This window comes from Neodiprion pinetum, chromosome 3, assembly GCF_021155775.2.
Source record: "Neodiprion pinetum isolate iyNeoPine1 chromosome 3, iyNeoPine1.2, whole genome shotgun sequence".
Classification (NCBI taxonomy): Eukaryota; Metazoa; Arthropoda; class Insecta; order Hymenoptera; family Diprionidae; genus Neodiprion; species Neodiprion pinetum.
In genome coordinates this window covers 23139136-23162207 of record NC_060234.1, presented here as the reverse complement: position 1 = coordinate 23162207, position 23072 = coordinate 23139136, and the positions used below count along the sequence as shown (strand labels likewise).

The window sequence follows — 23072 nt, the reverse complement described above, 5'->3', positions numbered from 1 at the left end:
AAATTCGCGTAGCACGAAACTTGCGATTCCTTCGACGCCTGTTCGGTAAATAATGAGTAATTTGTGACTCGTGTTTGTGTACAGGATATACATTGTATGACCTCGTTCACAGTGAAATTCAGCAGTTAGAACTTGGTAAACATTGATTCAGACAAAATTTGCGCATTCTGACGCACACCTCATTTACAGGTTCGAATTTTTTTACATATTTAATAACTCGAGAACGTAAATACATAGTCCAACAAAAATCCATAATCAATAGATAGTAAAAACTTATAATCGGTGTTTTACGATTATAAGGAAAGTTTAAATAATATTGATAGTTCGATCGAGTACTTCTGGTTCAATAAGTTTATAATTCGATGAAATCTGTTGTCAAGTATATTTGGACAGTTTGTCTTGGCCATCAAGATAGTCATGATATAATGATTAGATATTTGATTTAACTTATCCGCGTTGATCTTTCGTTTATACCACAAATTTATCGTATTTCGTTCGTTCCCTTCGGTCCAGTAAAATGAGTACCGGCAACTCAACGATGTATGTATCATCACATTAAAGCATTCGTTACTTGTATTCAGGCAAAGCACTATAGTGAATGTCAAGAAAAAACGCGTGAAAAGGAAGAAAGAAATGAAAGAATGGAAAATATCAACAAAAAATCTAAAGTCCCAATGCAACGTCACCTTATATTAAATCTTAGACAAGTATCTACACCTAGTTGAACGAGTGCCACCAACTCGAGTGCTTCGTTGACGATTGAGGCAGAAGCTCCCGGCGTGTAACGAATATTATATCTCGATTCAGAAATAAAATTTTATCGCCGCATTTCAATTCTTTGAATAAGATTTTTCTGAAGATTTAAACTAAGAAGAGCTGTAATTTATGATCGGAAATCTATGTTTGAATAAATTTGCCGTTGCAATTAATACTTACATATAATATAAAATACCGATACTCCACTTTACGACGGAGACAATCAGTGGAGATGCTTCGTAACAGTAGAGAAATTTCGGAGGTGAAATACAACAGTGCGCACGCAAAAGGTGTTTAAAAATTTTGTTGTATAAATATTTATCGATCGTATACACGAAAAGAGTAACAATCAAATATTCATAACTCACCATACACACGAGTATTCGATGATTCAAAAATATATTTTGTATCCAATTAAAATTAATTTGTATTGTAAGTTTCGAATTTATCGTTGACACACAGCAGCAAGGATCCCAAACATGAGATTTTCTTTTCTTTTTTGTTAGCTGCTCAAGAGATTCTGTAATTTTGATTTCTCGAAATGCTAACATTTTTTCATCCGGTAACATCGTATTCCTATCCGCATCCGTTGTTGATTAAATATCTTTCTCTTTCAAATTTCTGGACTATTGTGATGTCTAGTTCTGTGTTGTAGACAAAATTTTTTTTCCAATACGCCTCACTTTAACTCATTTCTGTACTGTTCAAATTTGAAATTAATCAAGTAGTTGCAACAGTCGAAATTTTTGTTTCTCCAAGTAACAGCTGTCTCGATTATAATTTAGATCTGCGTTAAAATAGATAAGAAAATTATAAAATATATAATTCCCGGATTAAAAAACGGTGGAAGTTTAAATCGTGATTGAAATAACGTCGCTCGACCGCCTATATTTTTTGGCAAAAGTCAAAATTGTTATCACGTTTCCTCAGCGATTTATTTTTCTCAAGCCTACACATCTCGATGGGTACACAGATAAATTTTCTTATGATTGAAATCATTGCATTCTATGCTGTATGCCGGCCTGCATGTGCTTTATAATTTTTTTTGATTTCAAAGTATCTGTCATTTTTAATTATTTAAGTTTCTATCTGTTATACCATCGGGCAGCCAAACTTCGATATTAGCAACGGCAGGTAGGTATAAGTATTGACTTGGTTTAACACCAATGAAATCTGAAATTCGACTCGCCTTTGAGTATTTCAAGTCGAACTTTTTCCCTCAATCGGTTTCGCACGGAAGTGTCCCGTAAAGAATTATAATAACGATCGATCGGTACCCGCGAAAATGATGAAACTTTCGATTATCTCTGGATGCCACAGTCCACAACGGATTAAGGGGGGAGCCTGCTTTAGAGGCTTCAAAAAATCTATTTTTTTTTTTTTTTTGCATAAATGTCTTCCCAAACTATCCAAGAATGTGTCCCTAAAATTTCAGACGCAATTTCGAAATATTTTCGGAGTTACAGAAGAAATAGTGAGCAAGCGTCGAGCAGGTATACGAGCGGTTTTTTGAAGTTTTTTGAAGTTTTGAACCAGTTTTTTGAAGAGTCTGAAGGGCAACTCTATGGACCAGGAATCGCTGATTAGCATATTAATTCGGTAAGTTCAAGAAAATTACGATTTTTTATGTACGAAACCTTTGACGCACGATTTCTCCGTTTTTCATTTTTACGCTTTTTCCTAATTGGCGGGAAAGATAGGGAAAAAACTAAACGTTTTATCGAAACGAGACAAATTGCATTGTACTCGGGATGAAATTTTCTTCTAGTTGAACCTAAAAAACCTTAAGAAAGTTAAGATTAACCCACTTTTTAAACAATCTAAAGTGAATTCTTTTCCCAAGAAAAATGAATTTTTTTTTTAATTTGCGAAAAATTGTTGAATTTTTCATTTTTTGTGGAATTTTCTTGGTTTAACTAGAAGCTATACTATTGAGAAGTAAAAATTTTTTTGGTTTCTTTGTTTCAGATGGAAATTGCGACCTGCACCTTTCCCGCCGCACGACAAATGCATACTCGAGACGCCTCGGTGAAATGCTTGTACCAGGCATAATATGACATGTGTCCTAATGAAAAAATTCGAGAAGACTGTTGAAATACGTAACAATAAACCCTGAAAGTTTCGTTTTAATCGGATATTTCTTTCCTTCCCAAAAAAATCCTCGAAAAAACCCTCGAAAAAACCGATTTTTCGAAGCCTCTAAAGCAGGCTCCCCCCTTAAAAGATCACGGGTACCAGAATTAATATAACGTAACGATCCATTTGATCGTACTATCGCAACTAATTTATGTGTACAAATAATTCGAGCTGTGCGATCACAATTCACGGTTGCTCAACACAAACATAATTTGTATTGTCACCAAGAGGAATAGAACAGTAGTCGTTACTTTTTTTTATCTAATCTGTGATAAACTTATCACTCGTTACCCGACAACGGGACAATTTATACCGTCACAAAGAGGAATGGAACAACAGTGATTTCTGCTTTACTCAATTTGTAGTAAATTTGTCACTCGTTTACCCGCGAACGGGACAATTATAGCGTATAAATCTTCACCGTAATCTCTGCATCGCAACATCTCTTATCGCAAATGTCGCACAAATTCAAGGGTTTACTGTACGGATGTATACATAAAGATGAAAAGGGACTAATTTGCTTCGTCTCTGAGAAAAATATAAAGTTAAATGTAATATTCACAGTAGCGATTCAACGAATCAGAAATATTTTCAAATTTTAACAACTAATTTACAACGAATAGACTAAATTATAAAGGGAAAAATAAAAATTTCAGTTCGGTTTGTAATAAACATGGGTACGTGGTAACTACCAACTTTTGTGGATTCAGCAAATGTCTCCCCGATAGATTGCTTGATCCTTTACCTTCTCGAGGCTTTGTCATGCCTGCATACTAATGATTATATTTTTGAGGTGAATTTTTGATTCATATTTTATCAGGTTACGAATTTTTTTTACATGTATTTTTAGGCACTTGAAGTTAAATATACTTTACATTACCTTCCCCACAGCTACAAAATGGAAACTGGAACAAGGAACATGCGTCAAAGCGTTTGGCGAGCTACTCGGAACGGCTTTTCTGCTCTTCATCGGATGCCTGACGGATGTCGGCAGCATGACCGTAAATCCTCGACCGGAGCATCTCACTGCGTTCAATATGGGACTTGTAGTGAACAGTATCATCATGGTTAGTGAATAATTGACTAATCGAAAAGCTATGTGTAACATACAGTACACTGGAATATACGTAAGGGGCATGAAACCTCTACTGTATAATCTTCCGCGAGAACCAATTTTAGACTGTCGTGCATATTTTTCTGTTTTTTATTCCTATCTCGTTTCTACGAACGTATACATACAATTACACATTCTTTATTAACAGGCGTAAACTGTATGCACATCCGTTTGATAATAGATACACTTTGCAGAGAGAGAGAAAAAGCAATTATTCTCAATTTCTTACAGGGAAATGTTTAAACTACATCACGTCCTAATTTTTCACGCGAATCCGTGTACAGTGTTTTCTGTACTTATCTATCGAAATTTGATCACTTTTTCTCAAATTTCCTTACTCGTCTGAAATTGTTTTTCTGTACTGCCGTGCAAGAAAAAAAACTTGGAACGCTAAATCACTTCTACCGAACATCTTTGAGTTTTCCTTGAACCTTTCTCTCATTTTTTCTCATCTTTTATCTTTTCACGTATACATTAGAGTCAGAAAGTTTTGATGAAATTGAAATATTACTAATTAAGAGAAATAGATTTTAGACAACAACAAATAACGATAAGGCTCAATACTCAAAAGCGTGTAGATATATAGATATCTAAAAACTGATCATCTTGAAACAATCCAAGACTCAACGGTGTACCGAAAAAAATCAGCAATTCGCAAACTTCCGCGCATATATTTCGTGGAGGATATAACCACGAAGAGAAATTTCGAGAGAAAAAATTCAATCGATGCTCACACTTAACATTGCAACATATCTTCTTCGTATGTATCAGATGCTGGGTCACATAAGTGGCGCATACATAAACCCCGCGATGACAATCGGCGCCGTGATATGCGGTTACAGAAGCGTACCGACTGGCATAATCCTCATTATCGGCGAGATAGTCGGCGCTGTATTGGGATATGGACTCCTACTGGTAATTCCTTGGCTCAGAAGTTGAATCGAATCCATTAGGCTATTTTGAAATGTATCACGCAAGGGAAAGCCAAGAAAAAATTCCTTTCCTTCAGGCAGTGACACCCCTGACCCTAAGGAACACGGGGTATTCGGAGTCCGGCGGAGTGTGTCTCACCTTGGTTTACCCGGAGCTTTCGTCCCTTCAGGGGTTGATAGTGGAGATTGTCTCGACTATCGCATTAATGATGGTAAACTGCGCGGCTTGGGACTCGAGGAATACTCATAATTCAGACTCGACTTCGCTAAGGATCGGGTTCGCAGTGACAGCCCTCTCGGTTGCCGGCGTGAGTTTCGCGCTTTGAACCCTCTGCCTCAGTTACACTTGTTGTTGTTCGAAGTTCCATGCATTTATACCCGTTGTCAATGTTCCTCAGGTTCCGTACACGGGTTGCAGCATGAACCCAGCGAGGAGTTTCGCCCCCGCTCTTTGGAACAACAACTGGACCAGTCACTGGGTGAGTCGATTGAGTCGGTTAATTTGTCGTCTAACCCCTGCAAGTGCATTTTAGAATTGTGAAAATGAAACAATTTTCACATATACTGCAGGTGTACTGGGTAGGCCCCGTGATCGGTGCCGTCATCGGCAGCCTGACCTACACCATCATTTTCAAAGACAGACCGTTAAAGTCTGACGAAGACACGAGGGACTGAGGCTCTTCAGGGTCTACCGTAAGGTATACCTATTGTCTTTATACTTTATTTGTAAAAATTGTTATAATAAATATTCAAGAAAAAAACCTTATAGCTACTATGCGATCCCTGCACTGCAACGTGTAAGGAAATGAGATGATCGATTCAATGCGATTATTCTGATCTTGTGAAAATCCGAGGAATCGTGGAGTAAGGTAAAGCGAATCTTGAAACATTCCTTCAAATCATTCGAAGAACGTTTAAAGATCTTTTTCTTTAAAAACAGATTGACGGCCATACAACGTTTATTTCGTCCTCCATTTTTAGCATTTCATTGCCTTTTCCATTATTTCTTGTAAAATAGTGACGATATTAAGTCGCGGGACTGTATCGAATAGGGCGTATACAATTTAAACAGAAAGCAATAGATCGTACGTAGGCAGCTGGATTGTTTCCACGGAAATAACGACAGCCGTGTATTAGAATATGAGCACGTAATATGCGAGCAACCCGTCATTAGGTACCCTTTACGAAAAATTGCTACTGGTCTCTCGTAGAATAGTACTGGTCCCCTGCAATAGTGTCAAACATCGGAGTGCAGCACCACGTGAGTGAGAAGTATAAGTACTACCGAGTAGTCAGCAATACTTACATCGTGGTATTAAGGATTAAGGAAGAATCGGAACGTGTGGATCAAAAGTTGGGGGAAAAATAAAAGAAAAAAGGTTAAAAAGAATCTCCAGAAATGTTGTCTGCGCTAATGATAGTGAACACGAATGAAACAACATTCTCGCTAGGTGTGTGATGTGAATGAATGTGATTGTGAGCGAATTCGAATGCCACAAGTTAAGATATCATTGATTTGAGACAAGGTTTTATAATCACATGGTTAAAAATTATTGAATTCTCGTGTTTTTGGGCTTATGTGTTGTTCGCCATATTTATCTTCAAAGATCACGTGAAAAGACATTCAAACATGTTTATGTCCAGAGGGAATTAAAATAGATTTGTGTAAGTACGTTGCAACGGAATCAGTCGTTACATTGAGTGTTATAACTTTGATATAATGTGAGATTTTTTTAATGCTTTTCAGACAATTTGTGGTAATATGGTCAGAGAACAAAATGAATAACACTTGAGTTCAAACATTTCAAACATTCTAATTATCCAGAACGTTTTCTTAAATTGTTGCGATATGTATTTCTGTGAGGATGCTAAATAGGGGACAATTTACGTGACAAAGGGTCGTATAAGGGTTGTAAAATTTCTGCAGTTCTAAAAAAAAGAAAATAAATTTAAGGTACGAGCACCTTCTTTAAAGTTAAAAATTTCTGTAACTCGACTCAATTTAAGTTTTCTTCAGTAAGCCGACCGCTTCATAATTGTCATTGCAACGAATAAACTAATTTGATCATGATACAATCTTTGTAATTCTAACACGGCAATAAATCTTTTTTTCAATTTTCCGTGTTTTCACTAAACGTGTGATATTGCTTACGAGTGCAAAATGAGGTAATAACGATATATTATATTAGAATTAGAAAAAATACAATAATAGTGTGACACTGAAAAAAGAGAAGCCTTGCGCGTGACTCATTGAGACTTATTGTTAGAAGTATTGAGATCAAAACGCGGTTTGTCAGCCACGTGCGTAAATTTTGTAAAGCCTTGCGTAAGTGAAAACTGCGCCTAATCAATCCCGCAAAATTGAAAGAAATAAATGAAGAAACTTGGCAAATAGCTAAAAACAACGTCGGGTTCTTGATAAAATTGTACGTTTCAGATTACGTTTGACAGTAGCGTTTAGCTTTATAGAGTGATTTTAAGAAATAGCAAAACATAGACTACTTTCAGAGTAATAGCGGATCCACTGTGAAGCCTTGTAGAAATGATGTTTGATTTGTATTCATTATCATTAGCGCAAACAACATAGCTCGAAATTTTTCCATTTTTTTTCCACTTTTCCTGACTTTTCGTGCAGGCGGTCCAGCAGATTTATCCTTAAAGTACAGTAGTATTGAATTGTGTATCCGTTTTTGATCTGGTATGAAATGTATTTTCATTGCTCTTTAGAACCCAACCCATCTCAGCCAACTGCGTGTATCAATTGCTGCAAGCAATTGAACGAAACCTTGTTCCCACGTTAACGAAATAGAATACAAGCATCAAACGATGGACCAGAGAAGGTTCCTCTGGTGGCACGAGGCTGCTTTGTCAGTCCTGGGGCTCTGGCCTCCGCAAGGCATATCCGGGGTTTCTTTCGGCGTTTACTGGGTCTACAGAATCCTGTTCCTCTTCGTCTTCTGCTTCGCATTCAACGCGTTCGAGATTGCTGGTTTCTTCGACATCTACAACGACCTGCAGGCCGTGGCGTCAAACCTCTGCTGGTCCCTGATGCACTTTACGGTGTGCCTGAAAATCGGTTTATTCTTTGCAAAGATAACAGAGTTGAAGAGAATCTGTGACCGCCTTCGGACCTCCGTCTTCCTTCCAAACCAGGAACGAAGCCCCGGGGAACCGGAAGTGGTCGCCATCGCGGTCAAGATGAGCGTCGGCTACCTCCTCGTCTACTATTCGATGACTGTGGTCATTCTTGCGAACTGCTTCATCGCTCCGCTCTATCGCGAAAAGCCCCTTGGTGAAAATAATTACTACAATATTCCACGAAAGTATGGAAGAATAGAAAAACAGAGAAAATTGTTGTTCTCTGTAGAGCTTTCGTAGAAAAAAAGGTTGAAATATTACGAAAAAATATTCCAATCATCTACAATTATTATCCATATCAAAATGAAATATCAGCAACCCCAAAAAATTGAAATACGTGTTTCGCGAATTTTCGCTAAAAGTTTTTTTCAACGTTTGATGTACGCAAAACGATATCAAAAAAAAAAGAAAAAAAATCGGAGGCTTTTGGCGGAGATGCTCCCTAAGTGGAAAATGTTTCGAAAAATCGTTCATTTTTACAATCAAAATTTTGATCACGCGGACTTCTCACAGTAACTATTGGATACTAAACAGTGCGCGATAGCTTTAATTTCAAACCTTTTCAACTGTACGCAGTAACAAAAATACGAATATGTCTTAAGAACATCTGAGAATTTTACTAGCAACATTTGATATGCATTCTAGAGAATATCGGTAGTTGGCCATCTTTTCCAGCGGGGTATTCCTCCCGGACTTGTCGAATTAAAAAACTACGATCGTGTTGTAAATTTTCTAAAAAAACTCGTAGACATTTGACAGAAGGGAATCATAGGGACTCTTTTCCTCCAGAGACGCTGAACGCCAATCCAGCCGATTCGAAGCCGGAGCCTCCGCAGAATCCGCTGCCCTATTACACCTACGTTTTTTGCAACGCCTTGAAGTCTCCATGCTACGAAATCGCCTACATCTACCAGACCCTCTCTACCCTCATTTGCAGCCTCGTTCTTATCCATTGCGATAACCTCTACCTCTTCATCGTCATGTTCTGCACCTCGCAGCTGCGAATTCTCAACGCCTCCCTCGAGACCGTCATCCGTAGGGCCGCCAGGAACTGTCCGAAACAACGGTGGAAGGAATACGCTGGACTGAGAACCAAGCGGAACGACGTCGTCGATAGGGAGTCCTTCAGACTTGGGGCCAACTGCGTAAAACATCATCATGCTATTCTGGAGTAAGGGAGATATAATGCGCGCATCTTTTTTATTCGTTGCATACTCCTGTGTCTGTTTATTTTTAATTTTCACGTCTATTTTAGTTCGTTTTACACGTAAATGACTTGCCTGTGATGCTGGTTGAGTCAGCTGGTAACTTCGTCACATAATACGGTGTATGTGCACTAAAAATTTGAAAGTTTAATCAGAGCTCGAATATGGATTTCCTTTCATTATACTATACGTAGTAGTATTAATCGGATGTTTTAGAAGCATTTTTAAAATTGTATTTTCTACGGTGTAATTCTCTTCAATTTCTACAAGCGTTTCCGAATTGTCGTTTCTACAGTTTAGATACTTTTAAAGTAGCTTAAACGTATTTTGAAGCTTCTCTCATTGAAAAGTCAACCGTACGTTTTTGGTACAATTTGACACGACATTTTTTTTGTTAGTAATTAGAAAACTTGAACATTTTGTTCAGTCTATTGATTGAAATCCGTGTGATTTTGTCTCCTAACAGTATTAAATCACTGGAGAAACGTAATTGAATCCCGAAGATATTATACAGATAAGGAAAAACTGAACTATTTCTGAAAATCACCTAACGACTTCCCTGTTGTGTCACAGAGTCCTGGATGAGCTGGAGGGAATATACAATTTGGTTATACTCATACAATTTCTCTCACATCTGGTACAGTTGTGTTTCCAAATGTTCATCGTTTCCGAGGCGAGTACATAATTGAAGTTCCAAAGTAGAGAAACCATTGCGAATAAAAATTTATCGATCCTAGTCATTCATTGAAAATATATTATTCACTATTTAATTTGTAACCATTTTTAATCTTGAATAGTGTATTTTTATACCCTGATTACAGATTTCTCTGCTGAGCTTCGACGGTCTTAGCATGCTTGCTTTCGTCGTTGCGATGGTGATCGAAGTCTACGTTTATTGCCAGTGCGGAAATGAGATCGAAATAGAGGTAAGCAAAAGAATCAAGTAACGTAACAGCTGTCGCACCTGTTCCAAAGTCTGTGCTGAACATACAATGCATGAGAATCAACTTATCTTCGCGGCCAAAAACATCTTGCACATACTGTGGAAAAGGGAAAACAGTAGAATTGATTTACCACTGGATGAATCAATATTTTAATTGTTGATCATTTTTTACTTTTCATGTATCAAATTTATTTCAATGTAATCACAATTTTTTCGGACACGATTCGTATAGATCAGTGCGCGCATTGCAAGTTTACGTTTGGATTTTTGTATTTGAAAAAAATCTGTTTCTAACCCAAAGAAACACAAGATAATTTGGTCAATTTTTTTCTTTTTCTTTGAAAAATTTAATTGTAGGTTTTCGGGCTTGCAGAAGCAATTGAATTTCACTGATTTGAAAAAACAAAAAATATGACCCAATTATTTTTTGTTTTTATGCTTAATACGTATATGAAATTTTTGCTTGCACAGACTTAATTAAGGTAATGGTGGTAATATGAATTAAATCACCTCACTTCAATTTTCTGTTTACAGAGTTCCAAGATTTCCCAGTCAGCCTACAACGCCCAGTGGACCTCGAGCTCGGAACCCGTAAAGTTAATAACAAATTTTCTCTCTATTTGCCTCTGTAAAAGGGAGCAACATGTTCCAAGTAACAACAAACAATACTTAAACAAATAATTTTCTTTCCATTCAACACTATAATTCAGCAATTTTGGTCTAATTTTCAAGTGACCATGAATATCCATGACCTTCGTAAAAAATTCACCTCATACTACAGTTTCAAATAGAGAAAAATTATTTAACGCAGTAAAATGTCCGATATATGTAACACGTAGAAGGAGATAGCGTTGCAGCTTACGACGCAGTTTGAAATTTGCACGGCTCTCCTTGATCTGCCCCTGAGGGCGCAGGGCTCGTAGTATTGATCAAGTGCCGAACCGACTCGCACACATACATATATTTAAACGTTTGCAGGAGAATGCTGCTGATCATCATGCTGCGCGCTCAGCGGCCCGTTGAATTCACAGTCGGAAAGTTCGTGAAGCTTTCACTTAGGACCTTGGTATCGGTGAGCCCTTAAACTCGTGTGACACAAACCTGCAGCGATTCTCCGCAGCGGTCTAAATACTACGCAGTAACGACCCCTCGTTCGTTGATTTACAGGTTGTCCAAGGCTCGTTCTCATACTTCATGGTACTACGAAAAATGCAGTAATAGCCATTCGCCAACGCAGCTATTATGCCTGATGTACAATTGTACGGCTTAATTAAACGCTTCGTATAATTGATCTTTCGTAATTTTGACACACCGGTTGTTTGTTTTCATTCAAAACGAACCTTCGCAACTTAATGAATAGCAATTTAACTTATAGAGTAAGCTGATATTACTGATCGTCGCTAGCGAATCCTAATACAACGTGATTGCGACCGAATTATTAGATCGAGGAATCACAGCAGGCGACTAATAGATCCTTGGGTCTACAGTCGAAATGGGAAAAAGACACCGTGATTGAATAATGCAGGGTTCTTAACCCTGAGCCAGAGCGGAGTTAAGTCAGTTGCGCAATACCGCGACATTTTTTTGTTATTGTTCGTATCGTATTTACGCTCGTTATTACGTTCTCCTTCGGTAAGTTCCAGCATCATGTGATACCCAAACCATTGGAAGGTTCTCGAGTCGGTGCGAGCTGCGCACAACCGACAACACTGTGTCGGCATGGATACACAGACACAAGAACAGCCGGCCGGTTTTGCTGCCGCCGAGTCTCGAACGATCCGTGAGCCTCTGGACGACGTGCTCAAAATCTCTTACATCCCCACCCATGCCCGTCAGCCCGGACGATCAATACTTTCGTTCACAATCCGAGATCGCCGCCACGCCTAACATATCGCAGTATATGCTGCGTAGTTTTATTCGTATTCGCTCTTATTACCCGATACGAAGCGAGTAAGCCAGTCAGAAGTCACGCGTTACCATTAATACGGGATTTTTATCCTCACTTTCAGGATTTTAAATCGACTCGTTCGAATGCATGACGGTGCTCGACGATTATAGTAACAACATTTAGCTCACGACAATACAAGATATTCTGTTTATAAGTTATCACGTTTTACGGAGTAAATAGCGGAGATGGAAGTTGTTCCAGATCCACGTAATAACAAGTATAATAACGTTACACACGCGGAACGTGGATGTCCGTTTGCATGTGTTCAATGATTGTGAGAATGGGTTTTGCCTGTAGGACAGGATCCTGTGGTGTGAGGTATGGAAGTCTTAACTGCGCATTTGCGCGGCGGAAACCACCGGCAGGCACAGCGACGCGCATTTGTTTTGACTGGCTGCTCGAATGTTCGAGATACGAAACTGCGTCGCAACAGCCGAGTAGGGTATAAATTCACGGCGTTGCGACGCCGGCCGGCATTCCCTAACAGATTTCGAAGGTGCGCGCATCCCTCGGTGGACTGGCTCGTTCTTAGTTTACGAAAATCATCATTTTTCTTTTTTTTTAAAAATTCATTTTATTACACCTGACAGTGGGCGATAATATCATCGACGGTACGATGTGAAAAGACGACAGCGCGGGCACAGCGGCGGTCCGTCGAGCCTCAGGTTAATATGATTATTAGTACGATATACTTAAGATTATCTTTGTTCTTACGCAATCAAGAATTACGTTTTTAATTACATAAATCGGGTATACGAACGTTGGTTGAATCGTGCCTGTACCGGAGCGTCAAATCCAGAAAAGAAAATTTCCAAATTTTGTAATTTTGGTATACAATTGTATATATAGGTACAATAACTTATGCGACGTATTTGCTTATCCATAATTAATTCATTCCGTTGCGTGGTTAGCTGCTCTTCTGTTCCTCGGGCTTTGCGGCAGGTACACCAGTTTTTACGATGTTCACTAGTCTCTCCGTCCCGGGTGCGGTCACGGACTGCAATAATTATGTGAAATATAATATTGAAAGACTGAGAAAATATGATCAGATAATTCAACTACATGTCTACAGGGTATCGAAAATCGAGAATTTCATTTCGGTTGGGAGAGGGGCAATGATATATTCTGATATAGTAAAATATTTGTGCAGTCGAAATTCAACTTCTATTTCAATTAGTTTCCACGAATTTAAACATTTTTAACATTGTTTTTTTTCAAATTTACAGCGCATCAGGAATGTGAGTGCTTGAATATTCGAAACCCGCAAGCTGGAGCGAGGAACGGAGGTATAAAGAAGAAACACCGCAGTTGTGATTACATCGTCAGGAATTTCGCATAGCGAGACCATTAGGTGAGACATAACCTTGATATTAGAATAGAATCTCGAAATGTTTGCAATCTTGCAAGACTCTACGTCCTCGTATCTTAAACAGAAATTTATGTTCAAATTTATGTCCAATCACAATTTTCAACGTTTGTGATCAACTCTTTCAGTCGCAAAAGCCGCTCCAGTGTGGCACCCCTTTTTCTTTTTTTTTCTCATTGTTTTTATACAGCATGCAAAATTCTGAATTTTTATGCATTTTCAGGTAAGATTATACTTAAACTTACGAATGATCAGTATTTATTTTGAATCCATGATTGTCTATAATTGTTATAAATAAACATGTGCAAAAAAAACGTATTTTCGTGAATGTAATTAGCTAGCGGAGAAATTTGATAATATACTAAAAACGCTTGGGATTCATCGATTGACAGAGATCTCAGAATAGCCATTACGTACACAAAATTCAATGCACAGGGATAGTTTTCACCCTCCTTGGGGTGCATATAGATAGTATTGGAGGTTACACCTATTCTCGGCCAAAAATCTTGTTGTCTCAAAATGAATATTCACATAAATATCATTCAAAAACACTGTCTAAAACAGTGTCGACGTTTCACCCCGCTTGTTTTTATATCTATTAAATTTGTGACACTAGATTCGCATTCAGCGTCGAAAAATACATAAGAAACGAATAATTGCACTTCCGTGCCAAGAAAAATTGAATTGGGTGACTGAAAAGGTTAAAAATAATTCATTTTTAAGGCAAATTTAATTTTTTGTCCAAAATAATTCAATTTGTACCCCTTGAAACGGGAACTCCCTATAGGAGGCATTACCGGTTGCCGGTACAAAGGCGCTTTGCCCCCCCCCCCCCCCCCCCCCCCCACTTATTCCTACCGCACCCGTTTTGTGATCGATAAAGCGGGAAAACTTGCTTACTCACAAACTGTTTCACTGACTTAGTAGTATCAATCAGATTGTGTAAATTCTTGTCCTCATTTAACGGACACATCAACTTGGTCGTATGTCACGTATGTCATCATTCATTTTGCAGAACAATCTACGCGATGCTGTTGTAGTTTTGAATCCTTGCGTCGAGGTCGGCGTGCGGTGAAACGCAATTTCATGGATTGACTGTAAATCCAGGACCTACGGGAGATGATGGTATAGAGGAAAGGAGGAGAGTAGAAGCAAAAACAGAGAGACTGAAAGGGAGCAAAAAGAGTAAGTAAAAAAGATTCGACGCGCTCTGTAGCGCTTTCGGGCGCGTGATTAGAAAGAGGAGGAGAATAGCACCAAGGAAAAGGGGAGAAAGGAGCAAGCTTCGTGGATGTATAAGGTCTAGGCGATCTCCGGAAGGCGATCTGCGTTATCCCATCACCTGATCGCTATTGCAGTATAACTTACCTTCTTTGGAGCAGTAATAGTGAGAACACCATCCGAAGATAAGCTCGAGGTAACGTCCGATACTTCGTGGGTCGGGGGGAGGAGATAACGCCTAACGAAGTGCCGGCTGATGTAGCCGTGCTCATCCTGCTTCTCCTCGTGTTTCGCCTCGACGACAACGTTATTGTCGAATTGTTGCACGTCAAGTATCACCTGGAAAGAAAAGAAGAGAGGATTTGAAGGAGGTAAAACAGCAGCATAAAATCAAAAATGAACATTATACCAGTGCCAGCAGCGCGTGATTGATCGTCGCGGTATACTGAGAGGTATTTATTGCTAGGCCTACGCTTCGTACGATAAAATCATTTCGGCTGCATCGCGTTGACGATCAAGCCTTGAATAACATCGACGAGCCCAGCAACAGTCACTGTGTCCGGAACACTGATGAATCTGGCAATTACCTTCTATCCACCTGCAGCCGTCATCGCAGCCTTCCCACGTGAGATATACAATATCACTACATCTTAATTATTAACTGGTACACAAACAATTTCTGGTATCACACATGCGTATATTCCCGTAAGCCAGGAAAGAAGTTGCGTTTGGTGGTTTTTTTTTTCTTTTTTTACTTTTTCTTTCCTTGTTCAAAGATAATTGATACTGTTTCAAAAAGGGAAAGTTAGGCGAAACTATGAGTAAATAAGAGTTAAAAAAAAAAAAAATCTGATTGGATTGTGTCCGCGATAAATTATTTAGAGACGAACGAAGAAAGACGCGAGGTGATATTATCGGAGGACAGAAAAAAAGAAAAAGGAAAGAATTTCTTCTCGTTATTACGCTATCGAGATTCGACCAAATATTAATGAATTGCTGAATTCCTTCATTAAAGACTGATATAATTTTATTTGACTGTATTGAAATCGCAACCGTAAAGATGTAGCTACACGGATCGCCTGCTTGTGCTTATTTCACCAGTATATACAAGTAAGGCGTGTTAACACTATCGGTATTGTCAAATTTTACGGATTCGCAGCGGTTGCTGCTCGTGTTGCTGCTGTCTTTAGAACTTTATATATGTGATCGTTGACTCGTCTCTCTCATCTTTCTCATCTTGTTGCAAAAGCAGTAATTATTATATATATAAAAAATAAAAAAAAAAAAAAACCAGCAAGTACAAGCAAATGTAGAGACCGAACCGAGGAACAAAAACCGTAAATCTGATTCAAACACCACCGAAACAATAGTCAGGGGATAAAAGGCAAAAAAAAAGTTGACTATACGCAACAACGAATGTCGAATCAATAATTTGTACATATACATGCGGTACTTTGTGCATGTGTGATTAAAGAATAACAAAAAAAAAACATCCGACAGTAACCAGAAAGAAAGGAAAAGAGAGAAAAGCATTGATTTCTTTCAAACATGTTACAGATTTATTACCATGATTATTATATCGTATAAAATTTTCCTATATTTTTTTATATAAAGAAAAAAGCAAAAAAGTGAAGAGAGCGTAATATATACTTACGGCAAAAATATTTATATATTATACATCAAAATAATAAAAAAAAAAAAATAAAATAAAAATAAAAACCTAAATTTAAACACGGTAATAAAGAAGCGGAATATTCAATTATATATCATACGTTGATCTGATCGACCGTCGATCTTCCGGGGAGCCCAGCTCACTGGGGGGTGCAGGCACCCGCCCCCCGAGCCCATTTTCGTACAGAAAAACACAAATTCATTAATTCAATCTGCTACTCGTTACAAGACCCATCGGTAAGAAAAACATCCTAGCGTGAGTTCTGCAGAATTTATATAGATATCTGTGAAAAGTCGTAACTTGTTTTCCTTTAAATCACTTTTTCACATAGGCTGACATATTTACGAACGAATTGATTTTTATTTTTAATTTTTCCTTTCGTATCCTTTTAACAAAAAAAAAAAAAAAAAAAAACTATACGATTGACCGACGACCAATAAGATTTTGGAAAATCTTCCGCGGCGTGGGATTTTAAATACCACCAACCCACGCCGCGCGGTGGAAGGGACGATATACAAAAATATATACTCTACATTCGCCTCTCTTAATATAGAAACGTGACTGAGTCAAGAACTGAGCATTTTGAGGACGTTTTGTGTGTTATAACGCGAGACGAAAATAGATTTAGTTTATTATGATTCCATCGCGAGAATAGTTACGAAGTCTCAGGTGTGAGGGAATAATACAAAAAACAGTCGAAAAACCGTCTAAATAGTAGATTTGTGATACTTCTTTACTGTATTTTACTTGAAAAAAAAAAAAAAAAAAAATTCCCAGCGTATGATTTGACCGCACGGTTGCAATCGTGTCTACTTGAACTGCAGCGTAACGCTGTCGGAATATATTTGAGGTGTGTAGAGATAATATCGTACGCAATTATTCTTTATTTCAAGTTGAAATTAACCAGACGATTATTGTATTCCACGGATATAAAATTACATTAAATCACTGCAGGACTTGCGTAGGACGTTTTTACCCGCGATATTTGAACTTGCAGAGCTACAAACACACCACGCAAATACAGACACAGATGCGCAGATTTACTTATCGTATAACATGTGAAATACTTTGTCATTTGTCCCATGAAAATTGACACTAACGTCATAGATACAAGCCAATATAGTTGAGATTGATGAGATATTGAATCTGTGTAAGAGTTTATAAAGAACAAGAAACACATTATACGATCGTGTGTAGCTTCCGCATTCTATTTCTTAGAATATGTTCTTGAAAGACGAGTAAAACAATATCGTATAACACTGTAAACCGAGAAATAGCTGCATCAATTTAAAAGAACAAAAACAAAAAAAAAAGCAGGAACAACACCGATGCGGTGTATAGATTATGAGTACATTTTAGCCAGTAGTACGTATAATAAGTTATGTTTACCTAACATCCAAAATGAAATAAGAATGATTACGAAAGAGAAAGAAAGGGTTTTTTTTTTTATTGAGAAAAGAATAGAGTGAACTAGAAGATAGCAACGCAAAGTTGATTTAAAAAGATAAGATCGTTGATAATTATTAAAATATAGTAATAAAACGCACAAGAGCAACGAGGAGGAGGAGAGAGCCTCGTTGTCTCGATTAATATGCTTGACTAACCATGCTGCATTTGTATAATAAGAGATTGGTAAAAAAAAAAAAACAAATAACAAAAGTACATTCTGAAATGCCACTTATATTAACGATTCTGTATCGACGTCGTACCGATTTGACTGGCGTAATTCACACGCGTTGACGCGATAATTTCCGCAATTCGAACAACTAAGTAGAAGATTATCGGAATAAAGATCATTAAGAATCGTTGAATCAATCGACGTCATCATCGCGGAGTATTGAACGCCTTGTTAGAAAGTATAAAACACCCACAGTACACGTTAAATCGTAACTAGGTGTATCGTAACATCGTGAACTCGGTATTAAAATTAAGATCTATCAGAAAACTGTGTGTGTGTGTGTATATGTTAAGCGTATAAATTCGGTAGTTTAGTTGGGAAAAAACAAAAAAAAAAACCTCAAAAACAACTACTTAAAAAATAAATAATAACCGAACACAACGACTCAGGTAGAACCTATTATTATTAATATTCTATCTTTATATAGTATTATACATATATCGATTGATATGTGTATTTTATGATAAGTTGAACATACTCTTGTGCACAATAAGACGCGGTTGGATACGAGCGTTTCATTTTCCACTTTCAGTTTTCTTCTTTGAGTTTTTGTTTTGATCGTTTTGTAATCTGTCAAATATCTATAACGAATTGCGTGATCTCAAATCGCCAAACTAAAATCCTTCGCGTTGACGGATGAATTTGTAGATTGTTATTCCGGGGAAAATTTTCGTGACTAGTATCGACGGGAGCATTTAACACGCAATAAGGGTAACTGTCTTTTTAATAGTGTCAGTGAACCCACCGTGCAAGAGCTTGTTATTATATAAATACGTACCTAATTTATGTATGTATAATACAAATAATTCGCAAGTAAGTCAGATCGACTAGGGTTACAAATAGACGAGTGGTGAAGAGGAAGAAAGAGAAAAGGGATAACTAGTAATTTATATTGGGTCATTAATCAGCCGAGAGGAATTTAGGAACCGTATTTTATCGAGAGATCTTTGTCTAACTAATTGTACAGAAACTAGAACAGAGTCAGAAACCCACGACCGGATACTGATGCAGTTTCCGGCCGTGGGTTTCTGGCAGATGACATACTTTCTGAAACAATAATTGATGAGTACAAAACCAAAAAGAAAGTCAGCATTGATTTTTCAACATTTGACGGTCTTCTCTTAAACCGATTTTGACAGCGGAACAATACATAAACTTTGTTCCTGAGTGCTTTTCCTATTTTCAGATCTCGTGAAAGCGCTAAATTGTAAATTTTTATCGGTATTCCAAGCTTCGGAGATGAATATCTGCAGATACAATTTTCATCTGTGCGAAATTTGGAATACCGATTCAAATTTACAATGAATTTAATACGTCGGAAAATTTTACTGTTTATTTCTTTGTCTTCTTTCCGAATCGATTTCATTAGTTTCTTCAGTTTATTATAAGTGTACTTAAGAACTTGTACAGGTATAAGCCGTCCGTTGTTACCGACGTCGTTATTCCCTTCGTGCGAGGAAAAAAAAATTAAAACTAAGGATCTAACAAACTTGCCTGAAACTTTTCCTTGTCGGCTTGGACGGTGCTTGCACCACCCGAATTTTGCCTTACGATGTTGCGCCAAGGCCTGTAGTATCCCGGGCTGCCGAACACCGGCCTTTGCCTAGCTAGACTCAGACTCGAAAGTCCTGAAAGCAGGTCTTCCCGGTCCAGTCCGCTTCCAAAATGTTGGTCTATCAGGCGCGACGTGGGGCGGTCAAGATCGTCCCACCAATCTCTGAACATCAGAGGAACGACCGACATCTGAAACCGAATTTGTAGATTACGGTCTCATTTTAAAAAGATATTCCCCGGAAGTATTCAGGTACTGCGAATTTCGTAATGAAAAATCGAATTATCACCAATTGTGATATTTTACTGTCACAACAACAGAGGCAATTAATGGCGAACGATTAGTCTCGAGAAGACGGAGAGGCAGCTTAGATCTTCGTTCGAATTCAATTTGTCACGTTATAGCGTTAGATTCGTCGCGTTGCGCGTGTTGACCCGATCGCTCTGTGATTTTTCGTTAACTCCGGACAAATCGCGGTATAAAAAAACTGGAAATTAGCCAGCGATACGAAGGTGAGAAGATATGGTATACAGTCGAGTGATATGTGCCTTTGATTTGAAACTGCAAATGACTTCTCTTACGAACAGTCGAGTATTTCGCGTCCCCCCCCACCTCCCGCACGAAGCAATCAAAATATCAGGACCAATTTAAAAAACGCAAGGTTTAAAAAAAAAAAAGCAAGAAAAAAATGAATCAAAATAAGAACTTACTAAGCGAAGGATAGAAATTCTGTGTGTAGGGAATCTCCGTTGTCATGCCACGTTTTCGTCATTTTGTCATTTTGTCGTTGCATAGTTTTAGAATTGAGTAATAATTATAATAATAATAATAATAATAACGAAATCACGAAATTAAATGATAATGATAACAACAACAATGATAGCAGTATGTAATAATAATTTACCCGCGCGAGGTCGACTAATCATTTTATTAACATTACATAGCGGTGTGCTGATTAATTGTAAAGATTATGCGATTAGTAAGAGTTAGTAGTAATCTAAACTTGGTACGTTAACAATTCGTTACTAATGCCAGTTCACTCGTACTATGCCTACGTCTTGTTAGCATTCGTAGTTGATTATATTACATACGTATGAGTAATAATAACGTTGATGATAAAATTGAACAAACTCATTCTCGGGTATACGTGAAGTAATGTATGTAGTAGAGTTTGTATAACAACAACAACAACAACAACAATAACAATAATAATAATAATAATAACGATCATGGTAATGATAATAAAATAGTGTTAATCACATGATTGCGAATAGAAAATCCAAATCTATTATAATATATGTTTTAAATAAGTTACAAATCAGCCATATCGTCCATATTTTGGGTACTCGTATAATTTATGCAGAATCGACTAATTGCTTTATCGGATTCAATTTGATTGAAATGACGGTGTATGAAGAAAGTGTTTTTTAATTTTCAATTTTCCGGGAAAATAATCACTAAATTTTGTTTACTGTATAATCGGGATTCAAGACAGTGCCGTACACATGATACGGATAGGGTGTATACAAACAGTATGTGTATTTTCTTCGTAAATTTATATATGCTCGGAAGTAGAGATGCCACAACTACGTTCGCCCATAAATATCATTTGCGCGTAATGAGTAAATAAATTAAAAAAATAAACATAGGGAGGGAAAATTTGTCACTGCAAGTGAGTGGCGTCAGGTTTTCTTTTTTTTTTTTTTTTTTCTTATTTTCTTTGGTAAATCCTTTTCTTGAAAATATTTAGAATATCCAGAGAGGTTGCATGTTGTAAAAGAAAATTGTAATAAAAAAAAAAAAACAAAAAAAATTAAAAAAAAAAAGACCATTCGATGAGTTCCGCAGCTCGAGACGATTTATCGCAAGTTACATACCGATTTCATTACATGATTAGTTTTTAATTCACATTACAGGCATGTATGTGAGGATATGCTTTTCTGTCATCTCATATTTAATCCACGTTAAATTTGGTGCATTTTCTGATATTCTTGTACCATAGCAATTGCCTAGATATACTTATACCATGTTATTATCAGCTATACGCGCTCTATACGTCAGAGTGCATTTACTGCAGCAATTCGCCGACTTTAAGTAGAATGCAATTATGAAGAACGCGAGTTTTTGGAAAAAATACGTAAAGCTGTAGAATTTTGTGCTGTTACAATATCTCGAATTTCAACGTAAGATGCATGTGGGTAGAAAATAACTGAAAAACCCCGGATGGTTTTACGTAACCAAGCGCAGGAGGAACAGAATTTAAAAACAACGTGATCGGGCTCTACGTTAAATTGCATTTGACTGCAATAATATTGATGAAAAAAGCCTTGACACAAAATTTGATCCCTCTACAGAGAGAACGAGAACGTAATTCCATTACTTTTGAATCGCGTGCGGATATCCAAAGACACAACCAAATGAGATATGAAAAAATAATCTGTGCAGTATACGGTTATTGTCAAGAACAATCTTTTCATTGGAAAGAAAAAAAAAAAAAACCGAATCGAACAACGAGCGTTACTGCAGTGCAGCATATACGTATATTTCAAGGAGTAAAAATAAATTTAAAAAAAAAAAAAAAATACGACAAGTGTACAAAGACTCTTGTGTACGATACGCATCTTTACAGGTATATTATATGTTATAGATTATATTGCAAGCACTAGATTGTAGGAGCGTAAGGCTAGTAGAAAAAAAAGAGAAATAACAAAAAATTGTTGAAAAAAAAAACTTAGCGATAGACTAATCATTATATAAATGCTATTAGTATATGAATTACTCTACTAGCTAAGCGATCGATTATAAGCACGCAATACGTCTTTAGTGATATAGAAAAAGTGGCCGAGAAAATCATACGGTATAATAATCGTAATAATGATAAAGAATTTGAAGAGAGAAATAAAACTATTAATTACCGTGCAGAGGGGAGGTGGCGGGTGGTTGACGATTAAGAATCCCGTGCGAAATATCCGCGCAACACTTGAAACGCGATTTGGTTAGATTATGTGATTAGAAAAGGTAAAAATACCGGTTTCGATGGAACTTGGAGAGCGAAGAGAAAGAAAATGAGCGAATATCTGACTGTAATACAAGCCAGGTTTCGGCCGGAGTTTAAATAGACGACGATATCCGGCGCCGCGACGCCCGCACGATAGATGTAGGAGGGGATTTTCGGTGATGCAAAACGCGTCTGTTCAACGCATATGAACATTTTGCTTTTAATAGTACACTCGGCTAAAAATATCCAGGCGTTCTCATACCGATAAAATTCACTCCCCGCTCTCTACGGAAAACGCGCAAAATTTCAGCAATGACTAAACATAATTCGCAAAAATAGCCCAACAGAAACGAAAGATCCGGTTGAGAAGTCAGCTGAGAAGTTTATCTCGAAAGAGACACAATTACTAATAA

The 23072-nt window shown here is 37.5% G+C and overlaps 2 protein-coding genes across 7 annotated transcripts; one reads left to right on the top strand and one right to left on the bottom strand.

The window, feature by feature from the left end:
• The first annotated feature begins 731 nt into the window (after positions 1–731).
• LOC124214404 (aquaporin AQPAn.G-like) lies at positions 732–22243 on the top strand. 6 transcript variants are annotated; one of them, XM_069134871.1, is made up of 11 exons: positions 6588–6603; positions 6686–6892; positions 7666–8230; positions 8866–9247; positions 9855–9954; positions 10103–10207; positions 10759–10820; positions 11203–11296; positions 11392–12837; positions 13399–13523; positions 14554–22243. In XM_069134871.1, exons 3-9 carry the CDS (start codon positions 7765–7767, stop codon positions 11440–11442), a joined length of 1260 nt encoding a protein of 419 aa, XP_068990972.1. In that variant the 5' UTR covers positions 6588–6603; positions 6686–6892; positions 7666–7764; the 3' UTR covers positions 11443–12837; positions 13399–13523; positions 14554–22243. The 6 variants fall into 6 exon arrangements, with proteins under 6 accessions (XP_046472241.1, XP_068990973.1, XP_068990974.1 ...); XM_069134872.1 differs by lacking the exons at positions 6588–6603; positions 6686–6892 and adding an exon at positions 6022–6317; XM_069134873.1 differs by lacking the exons at positions 6588–6603; positions 6686–6892 and adding an exon at positions 6190–6199.
• On the bottom strand, positions 12741–22717 carry LOC124214173 (protein lethal(2)essential for life). The gene is made up of 4 exons (XM_046616292.2): positions 22577–22717; positions 19604–19852; positions 14907–15098; positions 12741–13169 (listed from the first exon to the last, which is right to left on the bottom strand). The coding sequence occupies exons 2-4, from the start codon at positions 19850–19852 to the stop codon at positions 13080–13082; spliced, it is 531 nt and encodes a 176-aa protein (XP_046472248.1). The 5' UTR covers positions 22577–22717; the 3' UTR covers positions 12741–13079.
• Between the last annotated feature and the right edge of the window lie 355 nt (positions 22718–23072).

Bases quoted from the DNA above. Each gene is read 5' to 3' on its own strand.
- LOC124214404 (XM_069134872.1), top strand. From the start codon at position 7,765: ATGGACCAGAGAAGGTTCCTCTGGTGGCACGAGGCTGCTTTGTCAGTC. The intron at 9,248-9,854 runs GTAAGGGAGATA...GTTGTGTCACAG, and splicing joins CATCATCATGCTATTCTGGA to AGTCCTGGATGAGCTGGAGG. The intron at 10,821-11,202 runs GTTAATAACAAA...AAACGTTTGCAG, and splicing joins TCGAGCTCGGAACCCGTAAA to GAGAATGCTGCTGATCATCA.
- LOC124214173 (XM_046616292.2), bottom strand. From the start codon at position 19,852: ATGTCGGTCGTTCCTCTGATGTTCAGAGATTGGTGGGACGATCTTGAC. The intron at 15,099-19,603 runs GCAAGTTTGTTA...TTTTCTTTCCAG, and splicing joins CCGACAAGGAAAAGTTTCAG to GTGATACTTGACGTGCAACA. The intron at 13,170-14,906 runs GTAAGTTATACT...TAATTATTGCAG, and splicing joins CTATTACTGCTCCAAAGAAG to TCCGTGACCGCACCCGGGAC.